Raw genomic sequence first — 23,954 nt, 5'->3', positions numbered from 1 at the left:
TAATGTCTACACCACAACACGCGATAAGCCTGTGTTCAGCCTGCTGTGTCTTCAGAAGTCATTTTTGAAAATTCTACCGGCAACATCAGTGCAGTTTGCAACTCGTGTGAGATGTCTTGTTGCTCGTCTGAGTGCATATAGATCATCTAGATGTACTCGTACTCCCAAACTACTGTACAGTGGAACAGCCCTATCTCGGAAACCGATCGAATACGACACACGTATATGTACAATTTATGCTTAGAATGAAAGTTAGTATGGCCTTCCAGAATATTGACCTTTCCTCTCGGAACATGATATATAGCACATGAAAAATTGACGTTATTACTTTTTGAATCACGCTCATTCTATGGCTCACTCTAACCTAGAAGCATGATGCTTGCAACAGTTTCTGTGCTTTCATACCCAAAACTCGGCGTTCTTCTTTATCGGTATTGTTGGATCGTTGTTGAATTTGTATATTCCTTGCGTAGATTCTGTATTTCAGCATCCCGTTGCAATTGTTCACATTAGCGTCCATTTGGCTATATCCGTCTAAATTGGAACACTTGTTTTACACTTCAATATATTTTTTAACACTTAACACTACATGTTTCGGCCTCAAAGGGCCATCTTCAGGTGTTTTATTACAGATATTCAATCAAGACCTCGTTAAAACTGCTACACTGGCACAACCAGAACATATAAATACAGGAACAATTACACCGCATCAGTACTAGTAAAGACAACCCCACACGTTGAGGAGGAAACGAAAACCAGGTGCAAATAACTAACGTGAGGAACCAGCTGCCGGGGAAAACATTTTGATATATTTTACGGAAGTGACGACACCCTGAGTGAAGTGAAACAACAAATTATAAAAGAATCTTATCTCGTTTTAATTGAAGGAGGACTGCAGCGTGTGGTTTTTAAAATGAATTGGAACAGCGAAACAGTGTAGCAGTTTTAACAAGGTCTTGATTGAATATCTGTAGTAAAACACCTGAAGATGGCCCTTTGAAGCCGAAACATGTAGTGTTAATTGTTAAAGCATATACTGAAGTGTAGTTAGTTAGTTAGTTATTGGAGTGGGTGGGTTTCCCCATGCACCGCGACCCGTTTGATCTATTGTGCTTCCCTCTATGATATTCTACCAGTCTCTATACCCTACCGATACTGGTGCTTACCATCAGTCCCGACCAAGCCAGCGAGTTCGACCTCTACTGGCTTGGTGGTATCTATAATGCTTCCCCCATCTATCAGAGGCATTAGAGACTACTGTTGGGCGGGAAATGTCCTTGAATTTGGCTCAGTGATCTCCTTAGGCGATATGAGGTTCTTTTACTTGCCGTAAAGCTACGACACGGGACCCACGGCTTAAAGTCCCTCCCGGACGACTTGTTCCCTGAATTTTTCCGCCTTTACAAATTCCACGACCTCCGCCGGGTTTGAACCCGCGTACTACGAGTCGTGAGGTGGGAACGTTACCTCTAGACTACGGAGGCCGCTTATTGAAGTGTAAAACAAGTGTTGCAATTTAGACGAATATAGACAAATAGACGCCTTGCGTAGATCTTTACAAACAATTCCCTGCAGTTACAAACCTGAAGATTCTTCACAGTCATCGGAAGAGTCTTTAGTCATTTTAATCCTCTTGATATTATGAGGTTCTAATTCTATTCTGTTTTCTCAGAAGGCCAATTTTTATTCCTACATATCCCCCTCAGACCCCTTTGTACATGTAATTTAGATACGAAAAATTTTCGTGCACCCTACAGTATTTGGACGCATTAAACCACGATCAGCTTGCAATGAAATCTTCTGGGATGATCAGTTTCTTCGAAAAACCAATCCCTGATGATGGAGATCGGGAGTCGCTTTTTTACTGCATCGTCCCGTCTGATAGAGTCATTCTCTATTGCGACCCACGGTTCGAAAGTCGCTTGTTTTATGAGCGAGACTGAAACAATATCTGTCAATTTGATGCTATGAAATCTGCCGTGGAAAGTGATTTAACTCCTTATGTGAAAGCCAGATGTCATGCACGTTTCGTTTACTGATGTAGGAACTGAGATGAGAAAAAATTTTAAAGATAAATAAAACCTAACATAAAAAGAACCATTTCTTTGAGATGTGTACCACTTTAACTCTTGGAATCAAATGTGTTGCTTTTTGAGTAAACATTTACCTTGACATTTCCTGAAAAGAGTTCGACTCCGTTGTGTTTATGCACATGTAAAATATGCAAATTTTAGAGCAACATGCAACAATTCCCTAGCCGGTCACGAACTGAACATTTCATTTACAACATTCACTTGCATCGTAAAGAATTCTAAGTTTGTCTGGAAGAGTTTATCATAAAGTGGAGTATAAAGGAAAGGTATATTTGGAAAGTTTCAGTACAAATAGCTTTTTCTTCCGTTACAAGGATAACACATTCATTATATTCTGACATTTATTAAACAAAATTTTATGTGATATACATAAAAAGACTTTTGTACCTACTTATCACTTTTAATTAAATTTTTATCTGTCTTTTAATAGGAGTATGAATTATTTTGTGTTATGGTGACCAATTTAAATAAATCGTAGCACATGAGAACGTTATAATAGTCATAATTATTATTACTATTGTTATTGTTTTTGAGGTAATTACATCTGAGCTTTTAAGCTATGCATATGCCACGCATGCCGCAATCACTAAAGGCAAACCTATGTGGGAGAAATTTAAGAGGACCTCCTAAATAAAGTATAGTTACCATGGAAATTAAAACATAAAAATTATTGAGTTTCAGTTATACGAGTATATATAGTTAATTTCACACAGAAATATCTTTTATCAGTTTTACATGCATCTTCACAATGTGAACCCTGTTGCGTGTCACAGACTTCAATGATTTAGGTTAGCCTTCGCTACAACAAAATGATTTGATGATCAATTAGTGTTTTTCAGATTGGATTTTATTTTATGCTATATGTTCCACTCCTCATTGGACTATCATCAGGCAGTGTTATATGACACGTATGTGTTCAATGAATTCTTAACGTGGATCCATATTTTGTGCAACGCGCCGTGCTCTGAAATATATAAATTTTGCCTCAGGTTACACCATAAGTATTAAACTTAAAGTAATAGATATATCTATGAGATATATTAGAAAATATGTTGAATATTGACGGTTTTTATATTAAAGAGTGTTAGAAGTATTAAAAGATATATTAAAAATTATATATTATCATATTTCCAAAGTTAAAATGCCCAATATAATGTAAAGTTACGACGTTAAGTTATAGTTCTTGTGGATTCATGTTGTTAAATGTCCACAATATGGGAAATCATTGCGTCCAGGGGTTTGTTATTCTAGATCGGGAACAAATATCATATTACTGCCTGATGATGGTCCCATGAGAACTGAAATATGTAGCAGCAAATAGAATCCAATCTGAACACTACTGATTGATCATAAAATCATTTTGTTGTGGCGACGGCGAACTTTAACAATATATGAGTAGATTCTAAAGGGGTCTGACGGTGGTGGATGACACAGAATTACTGGGGTTTTGGACTTCTTCCATCGTCCGGAATTTTAGGGCCAGTGATTGAGAGTAGGTGTCTTCCTTTCTCACCTGAAGACGGAAATAGATCCAGTTTCGGAAACGTCGTGTCCTCTGTTAGCTAAAATTCCGGACGATGGAAAAAGTCCAAAATTCAAGTAATTCTGTTTAACAATATACTATGTTTTACATGAATTCATTCGAATTTCTATAAAGTAATTAGCACGGTTGCCGGTCACGGTAGCCGAGCTGTCTAAGGCATGCACTGTCTTAGCTCACTCGGAAGCCGTGATCGTGGGTTCGGATCTGTTTCCTGTGAGGTACGAACTGAATTCTTATATATTATTCTTATACACTGCCGGTCACGGTAGCCGAGCGGTCTAAGGCATGCACTGTCTTCGCTCGCTCGGAAGCCGGGATCGTGGGTTCGGATTTGTTTCCTGTGAGGTACGAACTGAATTCTTATATATTATTCTTATACACTGCCGGTCACGGTAGCCGAGCGGTCTAAGGCATGCACTGTCTTCGCTCGCTCGGAAGCCGGGATCGTGGGTTCGGATTTGTTTCCTGTGAGGTACGAACTGAATTCTTATATATTATTCTTATACACTGCCGGTCACGGTAGCCGAGCGGTCTAAGGCATGCACTGTCTTCGCTCGCTCGGAAACCGAGATCGTGGGTTCGAATCCCACTCAGGGCATGGACGTTTGTGTGCGTTTTTCTGTGTTTGTCTACAGGTAGAGGCCTTGCGACGAGCTGGTCACTCGCCCAAGGAGTCCTACCGTATGTGTAAGATCTAGTAAACCGAAGTGAAACGGAAAGTTTCATGGAGGAAGGCCTAGGCCCAAATTGGGGCTGTAGCGCCACAGGAAAAAAAAATTAGCACGGTTAGTTCGTTCTAAGGTCTCCATGTCAGCTAAAAACCATGTAAGTCCAGCAGTTCTTAAATCCATTGTATTTGTGACATGTTCATTCATTAAATGGATAGTTAAAACTGAAAGAGTATATACAATAAACATATTTCATAATATATAATGTTGTAACATATAACATACGAGTATACACCTTGTATATCAGTTTCTAATAAACGTAGAAATCGAGGTAACTAAGCTGTTTAGATAAAGAAAGAAAGAAAGAGGGAAGTAGCGTGTCCGTGTATCTACGGATAAGCGTAACTACACGTAACCTACATCGGCATCGGCCCACGATCCCGGCTTCCAAGCGAGCGAAGACAGTGCGTGCCTTAGACCGCTCGGCTACCGTGACCGGCTCTTCTTTGACAGTGGCTGCCGGTAAATGTGATACGTACATTGCATTAAGGATTTCGACATGCTTTGTTATGACTGTCGGCTTACTGCACTTGTCGCATTCAATGCCTTGTCCGTGTTCTGAGCATGCCATAGACATTGGGCTGGACTTACCTTCGTGAGAATGGTGGGCGTGGTTAGAAGTAGAGACAACAACCAAACGAGCAGGATTGCCCTTCTGCAGTTACTGATCGTGCACAGCGACCGCGATTTCATCGGAAACACGATCACAATGAACCTGAAACAGTTATTACTGTACTGGTAACACTAACTTCAAAATTGCAGGTCTATATTTATCGGAACATCGATGCTAGTGTATGAAGTGAATATATGAACATGGGGTGGATTGGAGCGTACGGTTCGCGGATAAAAGCAATTAAATTTCTGCAATTAAAACGAAGAATTCATAACACTGTGCGGTGATATTAATTCTCTTTCATTTAATACATTCTCGAAAAAAGTGTACATGCATGACATAACAATGTTAGAGATACCACAATTTAAAATCTTCAGGAAGCGAATATACATTACGCCCAGTGAGAAATAATTGCCGTGAAATGTGTTTAAATTTACGATTTCTTTAACCAACATTCGAAATCGGATAGTGCAGTCGGTATAGCGACTGGCTACGGGCTGAACGACCGAGGGGTCAGAATTCTTTGTCCCAGTAGTTTTGAGAATGTTCTTTTCTCCACGTCGTCCAGACCTGCTCTGGAGCCCACCCAGCCTCCTATCCAATGGGTACCGGGAGCTCTTTCCTTGGAGGTGAAGAGGCAGGGGCGTGAAGCTGACCACTCACCTCTAACTAGTGCCCCATGTGCCTTCATGACGTAGTGCTTAATTAGTTAAGCACAGGGTCAACTTTACCTTTTACCTTCATCTCTCGAATTGAAATTTGTACACAGAGGAACTTCTCAGTTTCTGTTGTCTTTTATTCCTGAAATGATTCTGTAAGTTGTACGAAACCCACATTTGTAGTGTCTTGAAAACTCATTCTAGTACCAAATATTATATAGAGGACCCCGTAAAGATTTATAGCAACTTGGCTGCAAATCGGCAAGCCGGAAAATTGTTCAAAATGGGTTCGTTATATCGGTTCATTCAGATTGATCCCACTCAGTGTATCTTTCTAAAGGTGTGTTTAAATGAGACAACTTTCCTTTCAGCATCGTCCGACAAATTTCATTTCAGCATCTGTTGCCTGAGAGCGGGGCAATGCCGTTCAGTATTGATCACTGTTGATGGCAGATGAGCGATGTGCGTAGTGTTGACGCATCCCCTTCCACTAAGTTGAAACATGTTGAAAGGTTTCCAAACAACGATCAGAATCCATTGTCAACCACAGGCAACTTGTTACAAGTGTTGTTGATGTGCAATAATTCACAGCGTTGTGTGCTCCAACCGGTGAACAACATTTTGAGAATTGTTAGAGGACTTCCAAAACGCCAAAATCGGCGTTACGGCTCGTAAGCAGAGTGTAATATAAAAATAAAAGGTCGATGCTCAGCAAATGTAATAAAAAATCTGGATGTAGAGCAGGTAACTAAAAAAATTCCATGGGGCTGGTTCATTATGGAGAATCTAAGTTTCTATACATATTTAACTTTATACGCTCTTAAATAATTCTGGGAAGGAAACGCGTATATAAACACATTCGCTTGTCTGGTGAAGGAACTTTCTGCCTTCTTAACACCGCTAAGTCTCACTGTTGTATTCACAAGATCCATAAATTCCCAGCTTGAACTTAGGTACCGACTGTTCTGACTGAAATTTCTCATGTTCTTTTTCGCTCCCTCCAGAAAAACCCGGGATAGTACCTAAAATTAGTCTACATGTGCTTCTTTCCACATTTCGTTTTCTGATTCGGTATTTGCTATTGTAGCATCATTCGGCTTAATACCTTACAGTCTGGGATACTGACAGGGTCGATAGGTAATAAAAGCAGGGTAAAGCTATCCTGAAGCAGGCCATGGAGACTCATGAAGTTGTAGACGTCAAGGTTCCCACATTTTCTAGACAATCGGCTCAGAAATGGCGGTGAGGTTGTCAGACGTACGCGCCGGCCGCCCTTTAGCCCCAGGAAAATTCCTGGTACTCATTTTTGTTAGAGACTGAGTTAATGCCAGAATCATAGTGGGGCTGGAAGAATTAGGTCAATTGAAAGAACCGATGACCTCAACAGGAATCGAACCCTCGACCTTCCGGATTGTAGCATAGTGCCTTAACCAACTATGCTACTGCGTACCCTATAAATAAATAACAAATAAACACGATCCCATATGTCTGAGAGACTGTATAACATTTTATAACATGCTGGATCTTAAAGAGAAGGGCTGTTGGTTGCGCAACTCAGAAGCTGAACTACGCCTTGTCGGCTGTTGGCTACTACTTTCTCATTATATTGGTAAACACCCGTTTGTCACCAAAATGCAGGGAAAAATCAGGACATTACGATAGGTAACAAAGGTTTTGAAAATGTGGCACAGTTCACATATTTGGGAACGACTATAACAAATTAAAACCTGATCCCGGGGAAAATTAAGAGGAGATTGAACTCGGGTAATGCTTGTTACCATTCAGTCCAGAATCATCCGTCTTCTCTTCTGCTGTCTAAAAACATAAAAATTAGAATATACAAAACTACAATTTTGCCTGTGGTTCTGTATTGGTGTGAAACATAGACGGAGGATGTTTGAGAACAAGTTGCTGAGGAGCATATTTGGACCGAGGAGAGATGAAGTGAGAGGAGGTTGGAGAAAACTGCATATATTATTCTCCAAGTATAGTTAGAATGATCAAGTCAAGGAGGATGGGGTGGGCAGGCCATGTAGCACGAGTGGGGAGGCAAGGAATGCATATAGGATATTTGTGGGAAAGCCAGAAGGAAAGAGACCGCTGGGAAGACCAATGTGTAGGTGGGTGAACAATATTAAAATGGATCTTAGAGAGATAGGATGGGATGGTATGGATTGGATTGACCTGGCTCAGGATAGGGACCAGTGGCGGGGTCTCGTGAACACGGAAATGAACCTTCGGATTCCACAAAATGCTGGGAAATTCTTGAGTAGCTGCAGAATTGGCGACTCCTCAAGAAGGGCTCAGCTGCATGAGTGAAAACCGGAAAGAAATGTCGCTCTCATTTCAGGTAGTTTTATAACAAATGCAAGAGTCGGCAAAAGTTTCACTTTAAGGCAGTCCATTCTGCTTGTGATTATTTTCGAAAAGATGTGCACGCTACTATTTCTATGCCCACTTCTCTTGTACCTGCTCCAAATACACGGAACATTTCCTTCTGCGTCCTAGTGTTTTATAGCAACAGCAACAGCAGGAAAGGCTATAAATGGGTTCATGGATCGATCGATTTCTTTTACGCGACACTGCCTAGTGGATATCCGGTTTTGGAATTTCAGTACCGCACTCATACTGATCCTTTTTTCAGAATTTGAATTCACTCTGAAAATATCTTAGAATCCAGTGCGTACCCCACAAAGGGTCCGTAGTCAATAATTTGAAAACAAATGACATATGGTCTGAAAGAGTGACACCAGATCACAAACCGCCGTATAACCAAGGCACTGTGAAAGGTGAAGTCAAGTACTTGCTTACACAGAAAGGATTTCAGAATTTTAATTATTAATTTTATTGTTCTGTAAGACTTAAACAGTACAATATGGGAAATGTACTCTTTTTATTATCCTAAATCATCATCATCATCATCATCATCATCATCATCAGTAATCTGTCAAGACGACAGGTCCACAGTCTCTTCCAAAACAATTCCTCCACTTAATGCGATCTAGAGCTTTCTCCTTCAAATGACAGTATCCTCTTCTGTCCCCAAGGTCATCCAGCATCTTCTTAGATGTATCCTAAATACCAGGGATCATTCAAGGGAACGCGGTAGCGTAGTAGGTTGAGGAACTATGCTAAAAGGCCGCGCCATAGCTCAAGCAGTTAGTCGCTGGTTTCCCACCGCGGCGGCCCGGGTTCAATCCCGTATCTGGTCAAGTGGGATTTGTGGCGGACAAAGTGCCGCTGGGGCGAGTTTTCTCCGAGTACTTCGGCTTCCCCTCCCAATCTTCAGCCCGCCAAATTGTCCATCATCATAATCACCCGGGGCAGGCTATAATAGGTCAATCAGTGGCCGCCGTGCCGAGTGGATCCAGTTGGACTCCACCCCCACTTACTTACTTACGCATGGAGCTGAGCCCTTCTTGAGGAGCCGCCAATTCTGCAGCTACTCAAGAATTTCCCAGCATTTCATGGAACCCGAAGGTTCATCACCGTGTTCACAAGAGCCCTCCGCTGGTCCCTATCCTGAGCCAGATCTATCCAATCCATACCATCCCATCCTATCTCTCTAAGATCCATTCTAATATTGTCCACACACCTACGCCTTGGTCTTCCCTGTGGTCTCTTTCCTTCTGGCTTTCTCACCAATATCCTATTCCTCTTCTCCCCCATTCGTGCTACATGACCTGCCCACCTCATCCTCCTTGACTCCACCCCCTCCCCCATTAAGCGAGTTAAAAAAGACTATGCTAAAAGCGGGTAGGTCGCGATTTCGATTCCCGATGAGGTCGCTGGATTTTTTGATTGATCAAATCCTTCCAGCCGTACTACGCTATGGCCCTGGGGTCGACTCGGCCTCTAACAGAAATTATTCCTGGAATCTTCCTGGGGTAAAGAGCGGCCAGCTCGTAAGCCTGAAAACCCCACTGCCATCTGTGAGCTGACTGTCTCTAAAATGTGGGAACCTCGACTTCTCAGAATCCTATGGCCCTCCACGGTCTGTTACAGAGACAGCTGTTCCGTTACCTTACCAGAAATCTTTCAGTGATCTGTTACTTTACAGAATTCTCCGAAGTAAATATTTAGCTTTTTCTTGTCCACTCTTAACTCCATGTCACATAATCTTACTTCAGCAGCTGATTAAGAAGTTACTCGTTATTAAACTTCCATTAAGTAAACTTGTTGAAACCAGCTCACATCTTCTCTGAGGATCGTCTTATTCTTCAAGTAAGCCTTCCAAGTTCTCTTTAGTTACAGCTCAAACAGCTCAGTCTACTTCTCTTCCGATCGACTACCCTGTCAGTCGGTTTCCTTTTGTCATATGTCAGATAATGCAGATTTTAGGGGTGATATAAATACATTTTATTTCCATGTCTATGACAGTGTTAGTTCTGTGTTGCATATGAAATTGTTCTCTAAAAAGCGTTGCCAAATATTTTATATTAGTTACTATGCCATATTATTTTATACGAATTTTTAGTGACATTTGTTATAATGTATACATTATGCATTTACATAAACACTCCTTCACATCCACATTACTATGAAAAATATATTGTCTTTTATTCCTTTAATTTGATTTGGTTCATAGTACACAAGTAAAATGAATGCAGCGTTTAAATATTTAAATTTTCTTCCAAAAATTTAATTTTCTGGAGTTATATTGTCAACGACACCACACCCCTTCTTTAAATTCTATTCGTAAACTGGACATAGAAAGTGATTCTTTTTTAATTCGCATGGTGGGGGGGGTGGAGTCCAGTTGGGTCCACTAGGCACGTCGGCCACTGATTGGCCACTTTGTCCATCACAAATCCCACTTGACCAGACCCGGGATGGAACCCGGGCTGCCGCGGTGGGAAGCCAGTGACTAACCTCTTGAGCTATGGCGCGACCTAGAGAGGGATAAAAAAGGAGGCATGAAATATATTATCTGTGATTTTTCATTTCCTGTCCTACAAAATGATGTTTCTCTGAACATCATGTTCTATTGACGGTTAATGTACCGCGGTATGTGAGCCATTGGCTTATTCTGCTTCGCCCTGAATTATACCCTCCATGTGACGCTCATGAAGACGTACGTTATAACAAGCAGCATATAGTGACGCACTCCATGTCATAAACATGTCGGCACAGCTCCCTGTAGGATCTTGTCTCTGCACCATATAAAACAGAGGCAGCAAATTTTACACTCAGTCGCGTGACTTTTGAATATGTCTTTTCATATCCACCTTCTTGAATAACATAATATCACGTATCACTGGTTGGCGTGACTAATAACTATGGGTTCTGGATTTGATGATCGCATGTATTGGACGCCTCTGTGAAAATTACAGTTGATTATAAAAGCTCACACATTAATGTCCTTCTTAGAGACGGCTGTCTGCGGAATCGCTCTGAAGAATCTCTATGCTCTCGAATTCGCGAAATGAATAAGGGTCTGAGAACATAATTGAGATCACTGCCTCCAAAGGTTCAATTCTGTGTTTAACGAATGCGTTGTCTCGGAGATGCCGTTGTGTTTAGCAACTTGTTACCTGGTAACGATGGGTTTCCTGCTATTGATTTCTGGGCCGTTTCCCAGCAACGAACGTCTGGTTCTGGCTTTAAGCCCTCACGTCACAATAATTAGCACATTATGTCCACCTACTCATACGCATACAATGTCTGCATGCATACATATATATATATATACAGTGTACGTACTCGTACATGTACAAGCATGATCTGACTGACTGGCATTCGTGGGATACTCAGGTTGCATATCGGTTGGGGTGCCGGCTGTGCTGAACTCAGCCTCCAATTCCGGTACAGGAGCAGGACCTGAAACTATTCTGCATCTCTCATGACTCATAAGCCTTCTACATTTCTAGCTTCAAGCTACGTGAACTGAGCAGATGATAAAGTCTTGTAGAATGATAGAATAAAGAACAAAACCCATGCGAGTAGTTGAAAATCCCACATAAAATTTTCGCGATATCCAAATTATGTCGTGTCGGTGAAGCTTGTGTTATTTTTCTGAAACATAGCTGAATACGATTACTGATTTTATTCACTACTCTTTTCACTGTGGGAGAATTGCAATATCTTTCTTGCATTCATGGTTTCGATGTCATTATATATTTATTAACAGATATTAGCCTTAAGCGAGGATGAGGTCTTTCGAATAGGATGAGTAGAAAGTAGTTTTAAAATATCAAAGCTTGAAGAAATGTAATGACATTATATATAATGAACTACATAGCAATGTGTTGCACCCGTGGTTGAGTGTAGTTCACGGTTAGTATGGCTGATTCTGCAATTTCGGTGGAATTAACTGATGTAAATCGGTTGAACTTTCAACGGCAGAACTGGGAAGCCATGTACTAGACATGAGGAGATAGTTAGGTCGAAAGCCAAGCAGGTCTCAATTCAGGAATATGGAAGGTGAAGGAAGTCACGTGTTAGGATGATGGAACATAATACAGCAAACAAGTTACAACTCGGAAGTCGTCGGGGGTTGGGGGGGGATGAAAGACAATAAGAACACTTGACCTGAAGCAACCACACCTGAACCATCGAGCACATGACATGATTCACGTGAATTGAAGGTGAACAGTAAGAGTAAGAAGTGATCCAGGCTATTCCCAAAGCATTCTTCCGGTTTCCTAGCGGAAGAATTAGCGAAAACCACGAATGGTCTTGTTCAGCATAGCCGATATTTCTGAGGGGACTCGAACTAACACCTCCAGAATACAAACACTGTATGCCTATTTGGCAGTCCAACAGCAAGGTGACCCGAAGAAAATTACGAAACTTCGTAATTACTTAAATGGATCTCACAAGAGTGCCTTCTGTTTTCAGACGGCTCCTTCCGGCCGTGGAGTCACTGCACAACATCAAGAGCGCATTCAAGCCGCTATTTCGGAATTTTCTCTAACAGAGACCATGCGCCCTTTCGGCGTCTGGACGTGCCAACAGGCCACAGCCATTCCTTCGGACTTATGTCTATAATTACTTTCATAACCAGCAATACAGCCTCACGTGAATTGGAATTTAATGGGAAGTTCTCGTGATTAAGTTCCCATTCCTTGGCACGTAAAAATCCTGGTATTACTGTTTAACGGAGATCATAAAATGGTGCAAATAATCACTAAATTTATTGCATTATATTTTTGGCGGTAACATGTTCAAAAAAGTCGTGATTGTTAAAAATATTGTCCCTCTTACAGCTGGATGAAGAATGTTTTAACGCTTCAAACCCCAGTGGTCACTATATGCACCGCCTATAACATATGAAAATTCTGTGTTGTGCTCATAGAATATATTTGTGTGTTTCGCGTGGTTCTCATAATAAATATTAAGCGGTTGATCTTTGTAGCGGAGACATAAAACATTTCCTGTGAGGTACGAACTGGATTTTCATATATTATTTAGAAGAATTTTTAGTCTTTGAAATGTTAACAAAGTTGAAGCTGACAGCTCCTAGATTCGTCGAAAGCTCCCAGATTATATTTATTTCAAAGGGAAGAGTTTGAAAATTGCTCAAGTCGAAGTGAGCTTTCCTGGAGAGAGGAAATAATTTAAATAGTATCCCCTGTGCTGCTTTAAAACATAACATCGAAACTATTACATAACGCATAATGTATCTTAAATCAGGATCGTATGTATTTCTAGGCAGAAAACAGGGAATCAGAAAGTTAAGTCTTCCAGTGAGATCAGCCATTTCGGCATGAAGTGAATTTTCAATGTTTCGAAGATTGTTTCCACTCCATCAGTAGGAAATGATGTGGCAAATCTTTTCATCGTATGTCTAAGTTATACACCCTTAGCTTTCGGAGTTCCGTCTTCTTCTTGAAGGACATCTGCGTCATCCATCGCATTGATCCACGAAGAAAAAGGTAGAGACAGTTTCCGAAACGTTGGAAATCCACTCCATACTGACATGGCTGATTTCCCGAGAAGACTTAATTGCTTGCTCTCCAAACTCGCTGTTTCCAACATGCGTTCTATAATTCTGCCTGAAATGTGTCTCTACACGTCTGGTGTTTACTCAGACACCTTCCTTATCTAAAATGTATTAAGGTCTTGCCTTAGATTTATATTCCATAATGCCAAGCAGAATAGCTCCGGCGGCAACGTGTGTGGCATATCCGGGAGGTGTGCCCAATCTCGAGTGGGTTACCGTCCAGCCTTGTAATTGTCATGCTTCCTTTTAGTCACGCCAATCGAATTCCGGGATATTGTCTCAATTTGCTCACGTTCGCTTCTTTTCCATATAATTTCCAGTTTATTATTCACGGATTGTCAATCCATTGGACGTTTTGTTTTGAGGTGCTGACACCGCATTGAAAGAAACCACAAAATAAATAAAAATATTCAGTGATACCTTAACGTGACTAGGGGCACGCGGTAGGGTAGTTGGTTGAGGTACTATGCTATAAGCCGCAAAGTTTCGGGTACGAATCCCGAACAGGTGGATTTTTTTTTAATTAACCTAATCTTTCCAGCCACACTATGACCCTGAGGTCGACTCAGCCTCTAACAGAAATGAATACCAGGAATATTCTTTGGGGGTAAAGGGCGGCCGGCGCGTAAGGCTGACAACCTTACCGATATCTGTGAGCCGATTGTCTAGAAGATGTCGGAGCCTCAACCTCTCACAACACTGTGGGCCTTCACAAGAATAACTTTACTTTATCTAGTGTGAATTAAGAATATTAAGAAAATTTTTATCATAGGCTTTCAGGACAATTTATACCAAAACATTCTTTTTATATGAGGTGGCTTTGTGTTTGTGTGGGAGGACAAATATTCGCAGCTAACGGTCGAAACGTGCTTATAAATTAAAGCGGCAAGATAATGAGAACAAACAGCATGACAACAGCTTGAGTTTAAACAGACGAGGGCGGGAACTGAGATGTGTTACACAGTTCTAGTGAGTCATACACCCCGCAAGACTACTGATCCTCTAACCCTGGTAAGTTACTTGATTAAGTTCCACGTCATGGGAAGGTATGGGAGAGCTGTGATAGAGGTCTACAATTCTTAACATCAGCAGTACGAGTAGAGGGAAATGAGTGATTGTCTTCACCCTCCGCCGAATTTACACAGGAGAATATGGCACCGGTCCTGTCCAACCTAAAATGTTCTAATTACTGCCATATTGAGACTGTTAAAATAAGGGATGAGGAAAAAAAATCGTAATGATTTTTATAGAATTATCTCTCTGTTGGATTTGGTCAGTATCCGCCATTTCTCTTAAATATTTTTAGGGAACCATTATGCACAGAACATTTAAGCATATCCCAGTATCAGACAGTTCTCTACAGAGTAGCGTGAAAATCGTAAAAATGTTTATACGTAGCATAAAAATTGTTGGATGCCGTGTTGTTTCATTTGTTAACAAGTCAGGAGTCTCTGTGAAGTACTCAGATTGCTGCTAATATTTCAACAGAAATGTCACAAGTTACGAATACTCATTTTTATATAACCAAGTGTCCTCTCATGCGTAATATAGTGCGGACATGTGACCCTACCCCCACTTGCTACACCGATTGAGAATACGGGCACAGTTGTGATGCGTTTGAAAAGAAAGGGGGGGAACAAATGACAATGGGGAAATAAATTTACGAGAAACAGGAAACTTGGTGACTCTTTGTCGTAAAAGTTTTACGCCCTCCATTATTCGCAAGGGATAGTCACTGCACTGCGCTGAGCCAACAGTTTTATGCAAGACTCCTATTCCGGCCATATTCTTCTATTTCTCTTGGAGTTTCCTGCTTTAAGTTTCCAAAAAACAAACCTACCGTATTCACGGCTACTCAGAGAAACACAGTTTACTAATATTTAAATAAATGTCGTATCAAATTATTTAGATATAATGTTAAGCGGCCTCTAGGGGTAACGTTCCCACCTCATGACTCAAGGTACGCGGGTTCAAACCCGGCGGAGGTCGTGGAATTTTTAAGGGCGGAAAAATTCAGGGAACAAGTCCTCCGGGAGGGACTTTAAGCCGTGGGTCCCGTGTCGTAAATTTACGGCACGTAAAAGATCCTCGTATCTCTAGGAGACCTCTGAGCAAAACTGGGCAACAATTTCCCGCCCAAGTAGTTTCCAATGCCTCTGGTAGATGGGGTAATATCAGGTACCGACGGCCGACCTCGTTGGCTGAACGGGGCTGATATCACGCACCAGTACCGGTAGGATATGGCGACAGTAGAAATTAAAGGGGGGACGCACAATGGACCAATAACTGGTCTAAGTGAATGGGGAAATCCACCCCCTCTAATAATAATAATATTAATAATAAGAGATATAATGTTAATTATAATGCAGCATATCACAGCGGCCGCTCGGCATAAGCCATATGCTGTCTTAGAGCTTTCAAATATAATGTCACGTGTTCGATACCCAGGCCGGGGCTTCCTTTTCTGTATTATGCTCTGCTGTATGCATAAATGTAGACAGTGTTGTAGATAAAATAGCTTCTAACATACAAAAGTGTTCTTATGCTGAACTAACACTTTTCAAGAAGAGCTCTATATTCTGCGGTATAAGGCCGTTTCGTCCGTTGAAGCTTTCATCTTCAGGGTGAAAAAATAAGCAAAGCAAGAGACGAGAGTGGAAGCAGGCAGCAAACAGAACTCTTCATAACCACCCTGTGAGAACCTCAAATAGAAAACATTTCATTTGCACTTTAATTATTTTTATTTAACGAAGATCTATTCGCTACACAGAATTGTGTGACCCTGCATTGAATGGCATTAGTGTTTCCCCACCTCGAAACTTTGCATATCGGCACGTTGGTATAATTAATGTTTGGGAATCGAAATGTACGTTCATATGTTGGTCTATGAAAGCCTGGGATTCATGCCATATTACGAACATTAATAAAATTACTGAGAAAACACACATGCAGATACACACTAGGTACATAGAGGATATTCTATTAATATGCATATATACGGAGAGATTATTTTATAGCCTGCCGCAAAACGTCCAGTTGTACAAGCGGAAGAGCTACAGGCTAATCGCGTAAGCTAGGCACGCGTACGTTCGGACTCTTGACGCGATCAGCAAATCAATACGTACAGTGCAATTTATCTTCAATATCGCCCCAATAAATAGCTGAACAGCTACTGTGAAGCTGTTTTATGTGTTATGTGCCGGCCGATCATAATTCCGAGCTCCTGCCGCTGTATTGAACATCCAGCCAGTCGCTACACACGGGAACCACAAGTGTTTTAGTATGATATCCATCTGAAATGGAGAAGAGAGGAAGATTCTGGTGTAAATTTCAGGATATTACACGTCTGCGCAGAAAAACTATCAATAAATTCGTGAATAAGTTAAAAGAGGCAGTTTCGTTACTGGGGAAGAAAATCCAGAATTGAGATACAAAATACTTAATGCTGGTTTGGGCCCAACACGCTAATCATGTCTTCAACCCGTGTGACTTTTGTTTATGAGGGACCATAAAGCAAAGCCTTGCACAATAGAAGACTGGAAGAGAAATGTCCTAAGGGGAGTTTACGCTGCTTCTCAAACAGACTTTCAGCGCGTAAATGCAAACTTTATAAGAAGATGCCAGGAATGCGCGGGAAAGAAAGGAGTAATTTGGGTTAATTTCCATTTTTAATGCGCATTGGCGATTTATCTGATGGCCACGCAACGATTTGCTGTTCACCTCTCTTTAGTGCCGGAGTCTAGAAACACTGAAAATTTATGGAGACAGATCTTGGACCAGGGAAAACTTTACCTTCTACATGGACATGTAATTACGTTGTAACGTGCAGAGCCACTGCTATGCAACGACGGCCAGATGTGTGGATATACCAGGGCCTTTTCTGGGTAACGACTCGGTAAACACTTCCCGTTGCTAGGTAGTAGATTCTTCGTATTTCATCGTCTGGGACGTGCAATACGGTGTTTACGTTGAAAATTTCTAGATTCTGGCAGAAACAAGAAGTCCGGAGTTATGACATTTACGAGCAGTCATAAATTTAGCTCGGATACAGGGAACCGGACGCGCCTAAAAGGACAGGTCAGAGCTTGTTACAATTGCCTGTGAATGAGGGCCAGTATGATTTGGGTTGCCTCGTTCAAGCTTCCCACGGAAGATGGTATAAAATGTATTTGAAAACACCATCTTTCGAATTCCCGGCGTGGGGGTGCAAGCCATTCCACAAAAGGAGACTTTCACAATATTCCGAACTGAACGGACGTGACCTTTGCACGCTCCGAGTTATAGCTTGCGATAGTAACGCTGTAACGTAAGAATACATCAATTTAAGAGTGTGGTGAATTAGCAGGCGAATAAACGTCAATTGGCTCAACTCTCAGAAAAACGCTTTCTTCGGCATCGCTACCCTGAGACTCATGCAAACCGACCCAGCTAGTTTCCCGTACCTATACCGATCTTCCTTAGTTTGATCTGTGAGGACAACTTCCAGTAGCCATCATACACTGTCCTAAGGTAGAAACAGGTGTAGCAGGGATAGCACCATTTCGACTGCGCCGATACAAGCAAAGGCGGGTTGGAAAAGAGCGGTGTTAAGACTGAGAACACTAGACTGCGTTCTAGTGAGCTGTAAATTGTGGAAATAGCAATAGTGTTATAGTTATAAGTAGTTACGGCCTCTAAGTGGTCAATGAATCTATTCGTCAATCCAAACCCCATATATAGTGACTCATATACGTAACAATATGAGGTCAGATCAGAACAGAAGAAATCAACGTTGAAATTAGCGAAAAGTTATAAAAAATGACCAAGGTTTATTTATTTGTTTCTTCGTCTGATCACTTTAGTCCTTAAAATGCCAATGAACGCTTGACGCAGTGAATTTCCATTATTCCCTGTGACTATAATAGTAACAAATATCCTTTTGAGATAAGAATATGGTGTCACATTCACAAGAATAGCCGCACTTCTAGTCCGGAGCATGCGCGAAGTAACTTAGATACAGCACTACAAATTATAGTAATATTTAACGTGATATGAATGAGATGACAATGTAGAAGTCTTCAAATTTAAAGAACCGCAATACCTCGCAGTTCCGAGAATTATCTTTGTATCAGTCAGCCAGTAGCATGGGTGTAAGATGTACCAAAATTGCCAAACACAGCTTCAAAGATTTACTGAAGTCCAGCGTGGTAATATTCGAGATAAAAGAGAAGAGATTCACAAAAAATATATATCATACTAGGATGTATATGCTGCTCTTTGTTCACCAGTTCTTACAGTCAGACTGGATCATACGAATAAATCACCCGCTTTCACCATTTTCGTTTCTTAAAATTCTAACGTTTAACCTTTTATCAGTTAGCAGGCCTAAGGCACTTCAGCTTTGAGTACGTTCCGCGTCTGCTTTTCTTCATAGAAAACACATATTTAAACCGAGTATCAGTGAATTATGAGAGTGTTACACCTATATGATTGACTCCTAAATCATTTAACGACGTTTCAACAGAAGCGATTATATCTCGGATGTGATGTGAAGGTGATTATGAATTGTATTGAAGTAGCTGGGAGCAAGTGATCCAAGATGCCTTTTAGGTAATAAGTTACCATTTTAAGGCCGCATAGCTCAAGCGGTTAGTCATTGGTTTCCCATCGCGGTGGCCCGGGTTCAAACCCGGGTCTGGTCAAGTGGGATTTGTGGTGGACAAAGTGGCGCTGGGGTAGGTTTTCTCCGAGTACTTCGGTTTCCCCTGCCAATCTTCATTCCACTAAATTCTCCATCATCACAATCAGCCGGGGCAGGTGCAATAGGCCAATCAGTGGCCGCCGTGCCGAATGGACCCAACTGGACTCCACCCCTCTCTGTGCGAATTAAAAGAAAGGTTACTATTTGATTGTAAATTCTGAGAACAACCACGACAATCGCATGCCAGGAATATAGACTCACCTCTCGAGTGTGACAGCTGAAAGGTTGAGGACAGACACAACAGCAGACAGTAGCAACGCATACATCGCCATCTTGCACACAGCAGCATTCTCGTCCCACTGTACCACGAAATACTGTAATGTTTCCAGTGGCGCGTGCACTAGAAGCAGCAGGAGGTCAGCCACTGCAAGACTCACGAGGAACAAGTTGGTAGCACTGCGGGACTTTCTATCCCCCACCATCACTACCACCACGATAATATTACCAACCAAACCGAAAAGAAGTGTGACAGAGTGAGTGATAATTATGTTAAAAAACATGGGATTAATAATCCATGGCTTTAACATGTCTTCAGGATTGTCTATAAAAATTAAATTTGTTGGATAGCCATCGTTCATGGAAGATAAAGTGTCGTCAAACAAAGAATTGTCACTCAAGGAGTCTGATGAATCATAAGCCATATTGATGTTCGTTCCATTCCATGGAGACAGATGAGTATCGGCCATCATGAGGATATGGAACGCCTGTTTTTATTTAGGGAACTGGTTTATATTGTTCCTCTTATTTGGATTTCAAACCTGAAAAGGAACATGAAAACAAAGAATCATTCATGTCACATTTGAGCAAAACATTAGCAAGATACGTAATTATTAACACTTTGAAACATAAGCAAATCTCTCGTATAATCTATCAATGACTCGACTCTTTCGTGTCTTGTTTCAGTTCCCTGCTAACCCCTTCCATTTCCTAGGTAGTTATTTTCATGTTAATGTTTTATACAACAGTTTTCCGTGATGGCTCATAAAACTAAGTTTCAGACAATTCACCAGAACCGCAAACCATCACTGTTCTCACTCACCCAATTCCTCAGTCGCTCAGTCACTCACTCTACTTTTTCATGTTCAAAGACTTGACAAATATTGTCCGGAGCCGGGGTTCGACAGATACGTTACCGATAAGTTGGGCATTACTATGAATCTCTTTTCTACTACCACAAATAGAATACCGAAAAATTTCATGAGTAAATATATAGTGTACTTAACTAAATTTTTGTCTTGTTTTGAGTGTGTTTCTATTCTGATGAACAACCAGTCTCCGGCACTCTGCCTGGGTCGGTGTACAGATCCAGCCTTTGTTCATTTGCAAGTCCTATTTTACTCTCTCACAAGGTGTAAAGAATAACGTGAAGCAGCTGGACGCCCTATATTCACACGACTGGGAGTACAGGGTCATAGAGGAAGAACTTGGGCCGCGTCATAGCTCAAGCGGTTAGCAGCTGGCTTCCCACCGCGGCGGCCCGAGTTCGATCCCGGGTCTGGTTAAGTGGGCTTTGTGGTGGACAAAGTGGCGCTGGGGCAGGTTTTCTCCGAGTACTTCGGTTTCCCCTGCCAATCTTCATTCCACCAATTGCTCCACAATCACCCTCACTTATCATCTGGGCCTGGTGCAATAGGCCAGAAGTGGCCGCAGTACAAGGGACTTAGTCCCACCCCACTAGCAATAAAAATAATTAGAGGAAGAGCTTCTAGATTTAGTTTCTCATTTAATCAAATGAATTTATATGGAGTGTACAAGAACAGTGTAGGAGTTGAGGTTCTCAGGGCGGTGGTTATGGGGAGTTTATCTTCTAGGATATAATTCCGTGTAGGCTGTCTAGAATCAACCAATGTTTCGGAGAAATATTTAGCCTCAATCTTCAGGGTTCGAGATTAATCGAAGCAAGAAAACCATCATAAAGCAAGTGGAATGAGTGTCAGATTTTACAACCCCCAAAATATAGGATAAAATCACGTTAGCTAAAAGTTTTGTTATGAAAAGAATATATTTATTGAGGTGGGGGGGACTTAACGATGATACGAAATTACTTCATTCTTTCTCTAATCTGGTTAGTTGTTAATTGCTTTTCTTTACATATGTAGCAATGAACTGTAAATTAAAATATTTTCATGTTTCAGTAGCATGTTCTACTTCTTGCCGAGGTCGTTCCAGTATACAAGAATTCAGAAATGCTTGGAAATGACTTCCTCTGCTGTGCACTAAATGAATGTATGTCACATATAAGTTACAGTACCGCCTCACCGAAAGCCAAGGAACAATGCTGCAATTTCATCTTGCTTTTATTCCTCTAGATCCATATACACGCACTCCTTACTACTATTTCAAGTTTTACTAGTGTGTGTTCTAGTAAAAGATTTGAAGAACGTTCTACGAGGGTATACAATGCTCTCAGAATATTTAATTAAACTACAGACTGCAACAAAATGTTCCACAGTTTGCTGTCATTTGTTAACTACTCAGTTGCCTCAATACGAGGCATTTAAACTTAACCTCTCTACTTGTTCGAATAACTTGTATAGGGCAGAGTTGAGACTAAAGTCGATTGGAAGGAACAGTCATTGTTTGGAAGGAAACTGTGCTAGTACCTGTATGTTATGTCAGTAAATTAAAGGCACGTGCGGACGCGCCATAGCTCAAGCGGTTAGTAGCTGGTTTCCGACCACGGAGGCCCGGGTGCGATCCCGGGTCTGGTCAAGTGGGATTAATGGTGGACAAAGTGGCGTTGGGGCGGGTTTTCTCCGAGTACTTCGGTTTCCCCTACAAATCTTTTTTTCCCCTTGGTACTACAGCCTCAGTGGGCCTAGCCCACCTCCATGAACTTCTCCGTTCACTTCGGTTTTTCTAGATCTTACACATTCGGTATGACTCCTTGGGCGGGTGATCAGCTCGTCGCAAGGTCTCTACCTGTAGCAAAACACAGAAAAACGCACACACACAAACTAAACATCCATGCCCTGAGTGGGATTCGAACCCACAATCCCAGTTTCCAAGCGAGCGAAGACAGTACATGCCTTAGACCGCTCGGCTACAGTGACCGGCCTACCAGTCTTCATTCCACCAAATTCTTCATCATCATAATCACCCGGGGCAGGTACAATTGACCAAACAGTGGCCGCCGTGCCGAGTGGACCCAGCTTGACTCCACCCCCGACTAAGTGAATTTTAAAGGCATATGAAATATTAATTTATTCAATAAATCCTGTTGTGAAAACAGGAAAAAGTTAACAGAATCGTGCTAAGCATTTCGCACGGAGTTGGGATGTTGCATAAACATTGTTTTATGTCTCTTTCTGGTAAGGTTAACAAAATTTTACTCACTCGTCGCGAAGCTCCTAGGAAGAGAGTCTTAAAAATTGATCACGGACACACTCCAATAATCTGAAGAACAACTGTGATAATTAGCAGTGAGGCTGTGTAATTTGCTTGTTAGTGACAAGCGGATCGTTATACGAGCATTAAATATTTTGAAACAACCTGTAACTAAAACTAACTAACAACATTGAGCTGAGAACTTTTCGAGAAGCCGCCATTTGCGCAGCTGCTCAAGAATTTTCCAAGACTTTATGGAAACCGAAAGTTCATTACCATGTCCAAAAGAGCCCTCCACTGGTCCCTATCCGGAGCCAGATCAATCCAGTCCATACCACTCCATTCTATCTCTCGAACATGCATTTTATGATTACCCACTCATCTACATCTTGATCTTCCTAGTGGGCTCTTTCCCTCTGACTTTCCCACAGTATCTCATATGCATTCATCTTCTCCCCATTCGTGCTACATGCCCTGCTCATCTCATCTTCGGCCTAAATATTCTCTTCAACACCTTGTTCTCAGACACCCTCAGGCTATGCTTCTTCCTTAATATCAGAGACCAAGTTTCACATCCATACAGAACCATAGGCAAAATTATAATTTTGTATATTCTAATTTTCACCATTTTAGACAGCAGGTGGGAATACGGAAGATTCTGGACTGAATGATAGCAAGCATTACCCAAATTCAATCTCCTTATAATTTCCTCCTGAATCAAAATTTGTTTTGTTATTGTCACTCCGAAATATTTGAACTGTGCCACTTTTCAAAGGATCTGTTAGCTCTCTTTATGTCATGATTTTGTACTGTATTCTGGCGACGAGGCAGCAACATATACTTAGTTTTCTCTGCGTGTACTTCTAGACAAACCTGTGTGCTTTTCTTTATGGTATCTATGGCGCGTCCCCAGGTTGCGGATGCAGGAGACGGCCTCCAAGTATGGAGGTTATCTGCAAATACATTGAATAAACAGCCGCGGACAGCCGACAAGGGGTGGTCCTCCAATGTGTTTGTTGGGCATAGAGCTAACAACTCCTCACGGCAAAAAATAAGCTTGTTATGAAATGCCACGAAAGGCATTGGATGGTTCTTTGGATAAAGGACATAAACTAAGGAAGACAGCCATGAGGTTTTGTACGTGGAAGGTAAGGAGTCTGTATAGGGCAGTTTCGCTCATGACAGTTGCAGAAGAAATATCAACTGTAACTACAGGTTCTAAATATAAATGCTACCCATGTGACGACGTGTTACTAAGTCCAGGTGGCTCTGGCCTCCGAAGACGGAACGTCATGCAACAAGTTTG

General features: G+C 41.5%; 1 protein-coding gene across 2 annotated transcripts in view; it reads right to left on the bottom strand.

Annotated features, from left to right (window-relative positions):
- LOC111873175 (galanin receptor type 2-like) overlaps positions 1 to 23,954 on the bottom strand; it is a 66,680-nt gene that overhangs the window by 9,952 nt on the left and 32,774 nt on the right. For both annotated transcript variants that reach the window (XM_033754994.1, XM_023867669.2), the window contains exons 2-3: positions 19,523 to 20,079; positions 4,956 to 5,079 (exon numbers count right to left, since the gene is read on the bottom strand). In XM_033754994.1, coding sequence (XP_033610885.1) covers positions 4,956 to 5,079; positions 19,523 to 20,010 — 612 coding nt within the window. In that variant the 5' untranslated portion in view covers positions 20,011 to 20,079. The remainder of the gene's footprint in view (positions 1 to 4,955; positions 5,080 to 19,522; positions 20,080 to 23,954) is intronic.

The sequence above is a fragment of the Cryptotermes secundus genome, unplaced genomic scaffold (genome assembly GCF_002891405.2).
Source record: "Cryptotermes secundus unplaced genomic scaffold, Csec_1.0 scaffold344, whole genome shotgun sequence".
In the NCBI taxonomy this organism is placed as follows: Eukaryota; Metazoa; Arthropoda; class Insecta; order Blattodea; family Kalotermitidae; genus Cryptotermes; species Cryptotermes secundus.
Note: the sequence above shows the minus strand (reverse complement) of the source record. Positions and strands in the feature narration are given on the sequence as shown.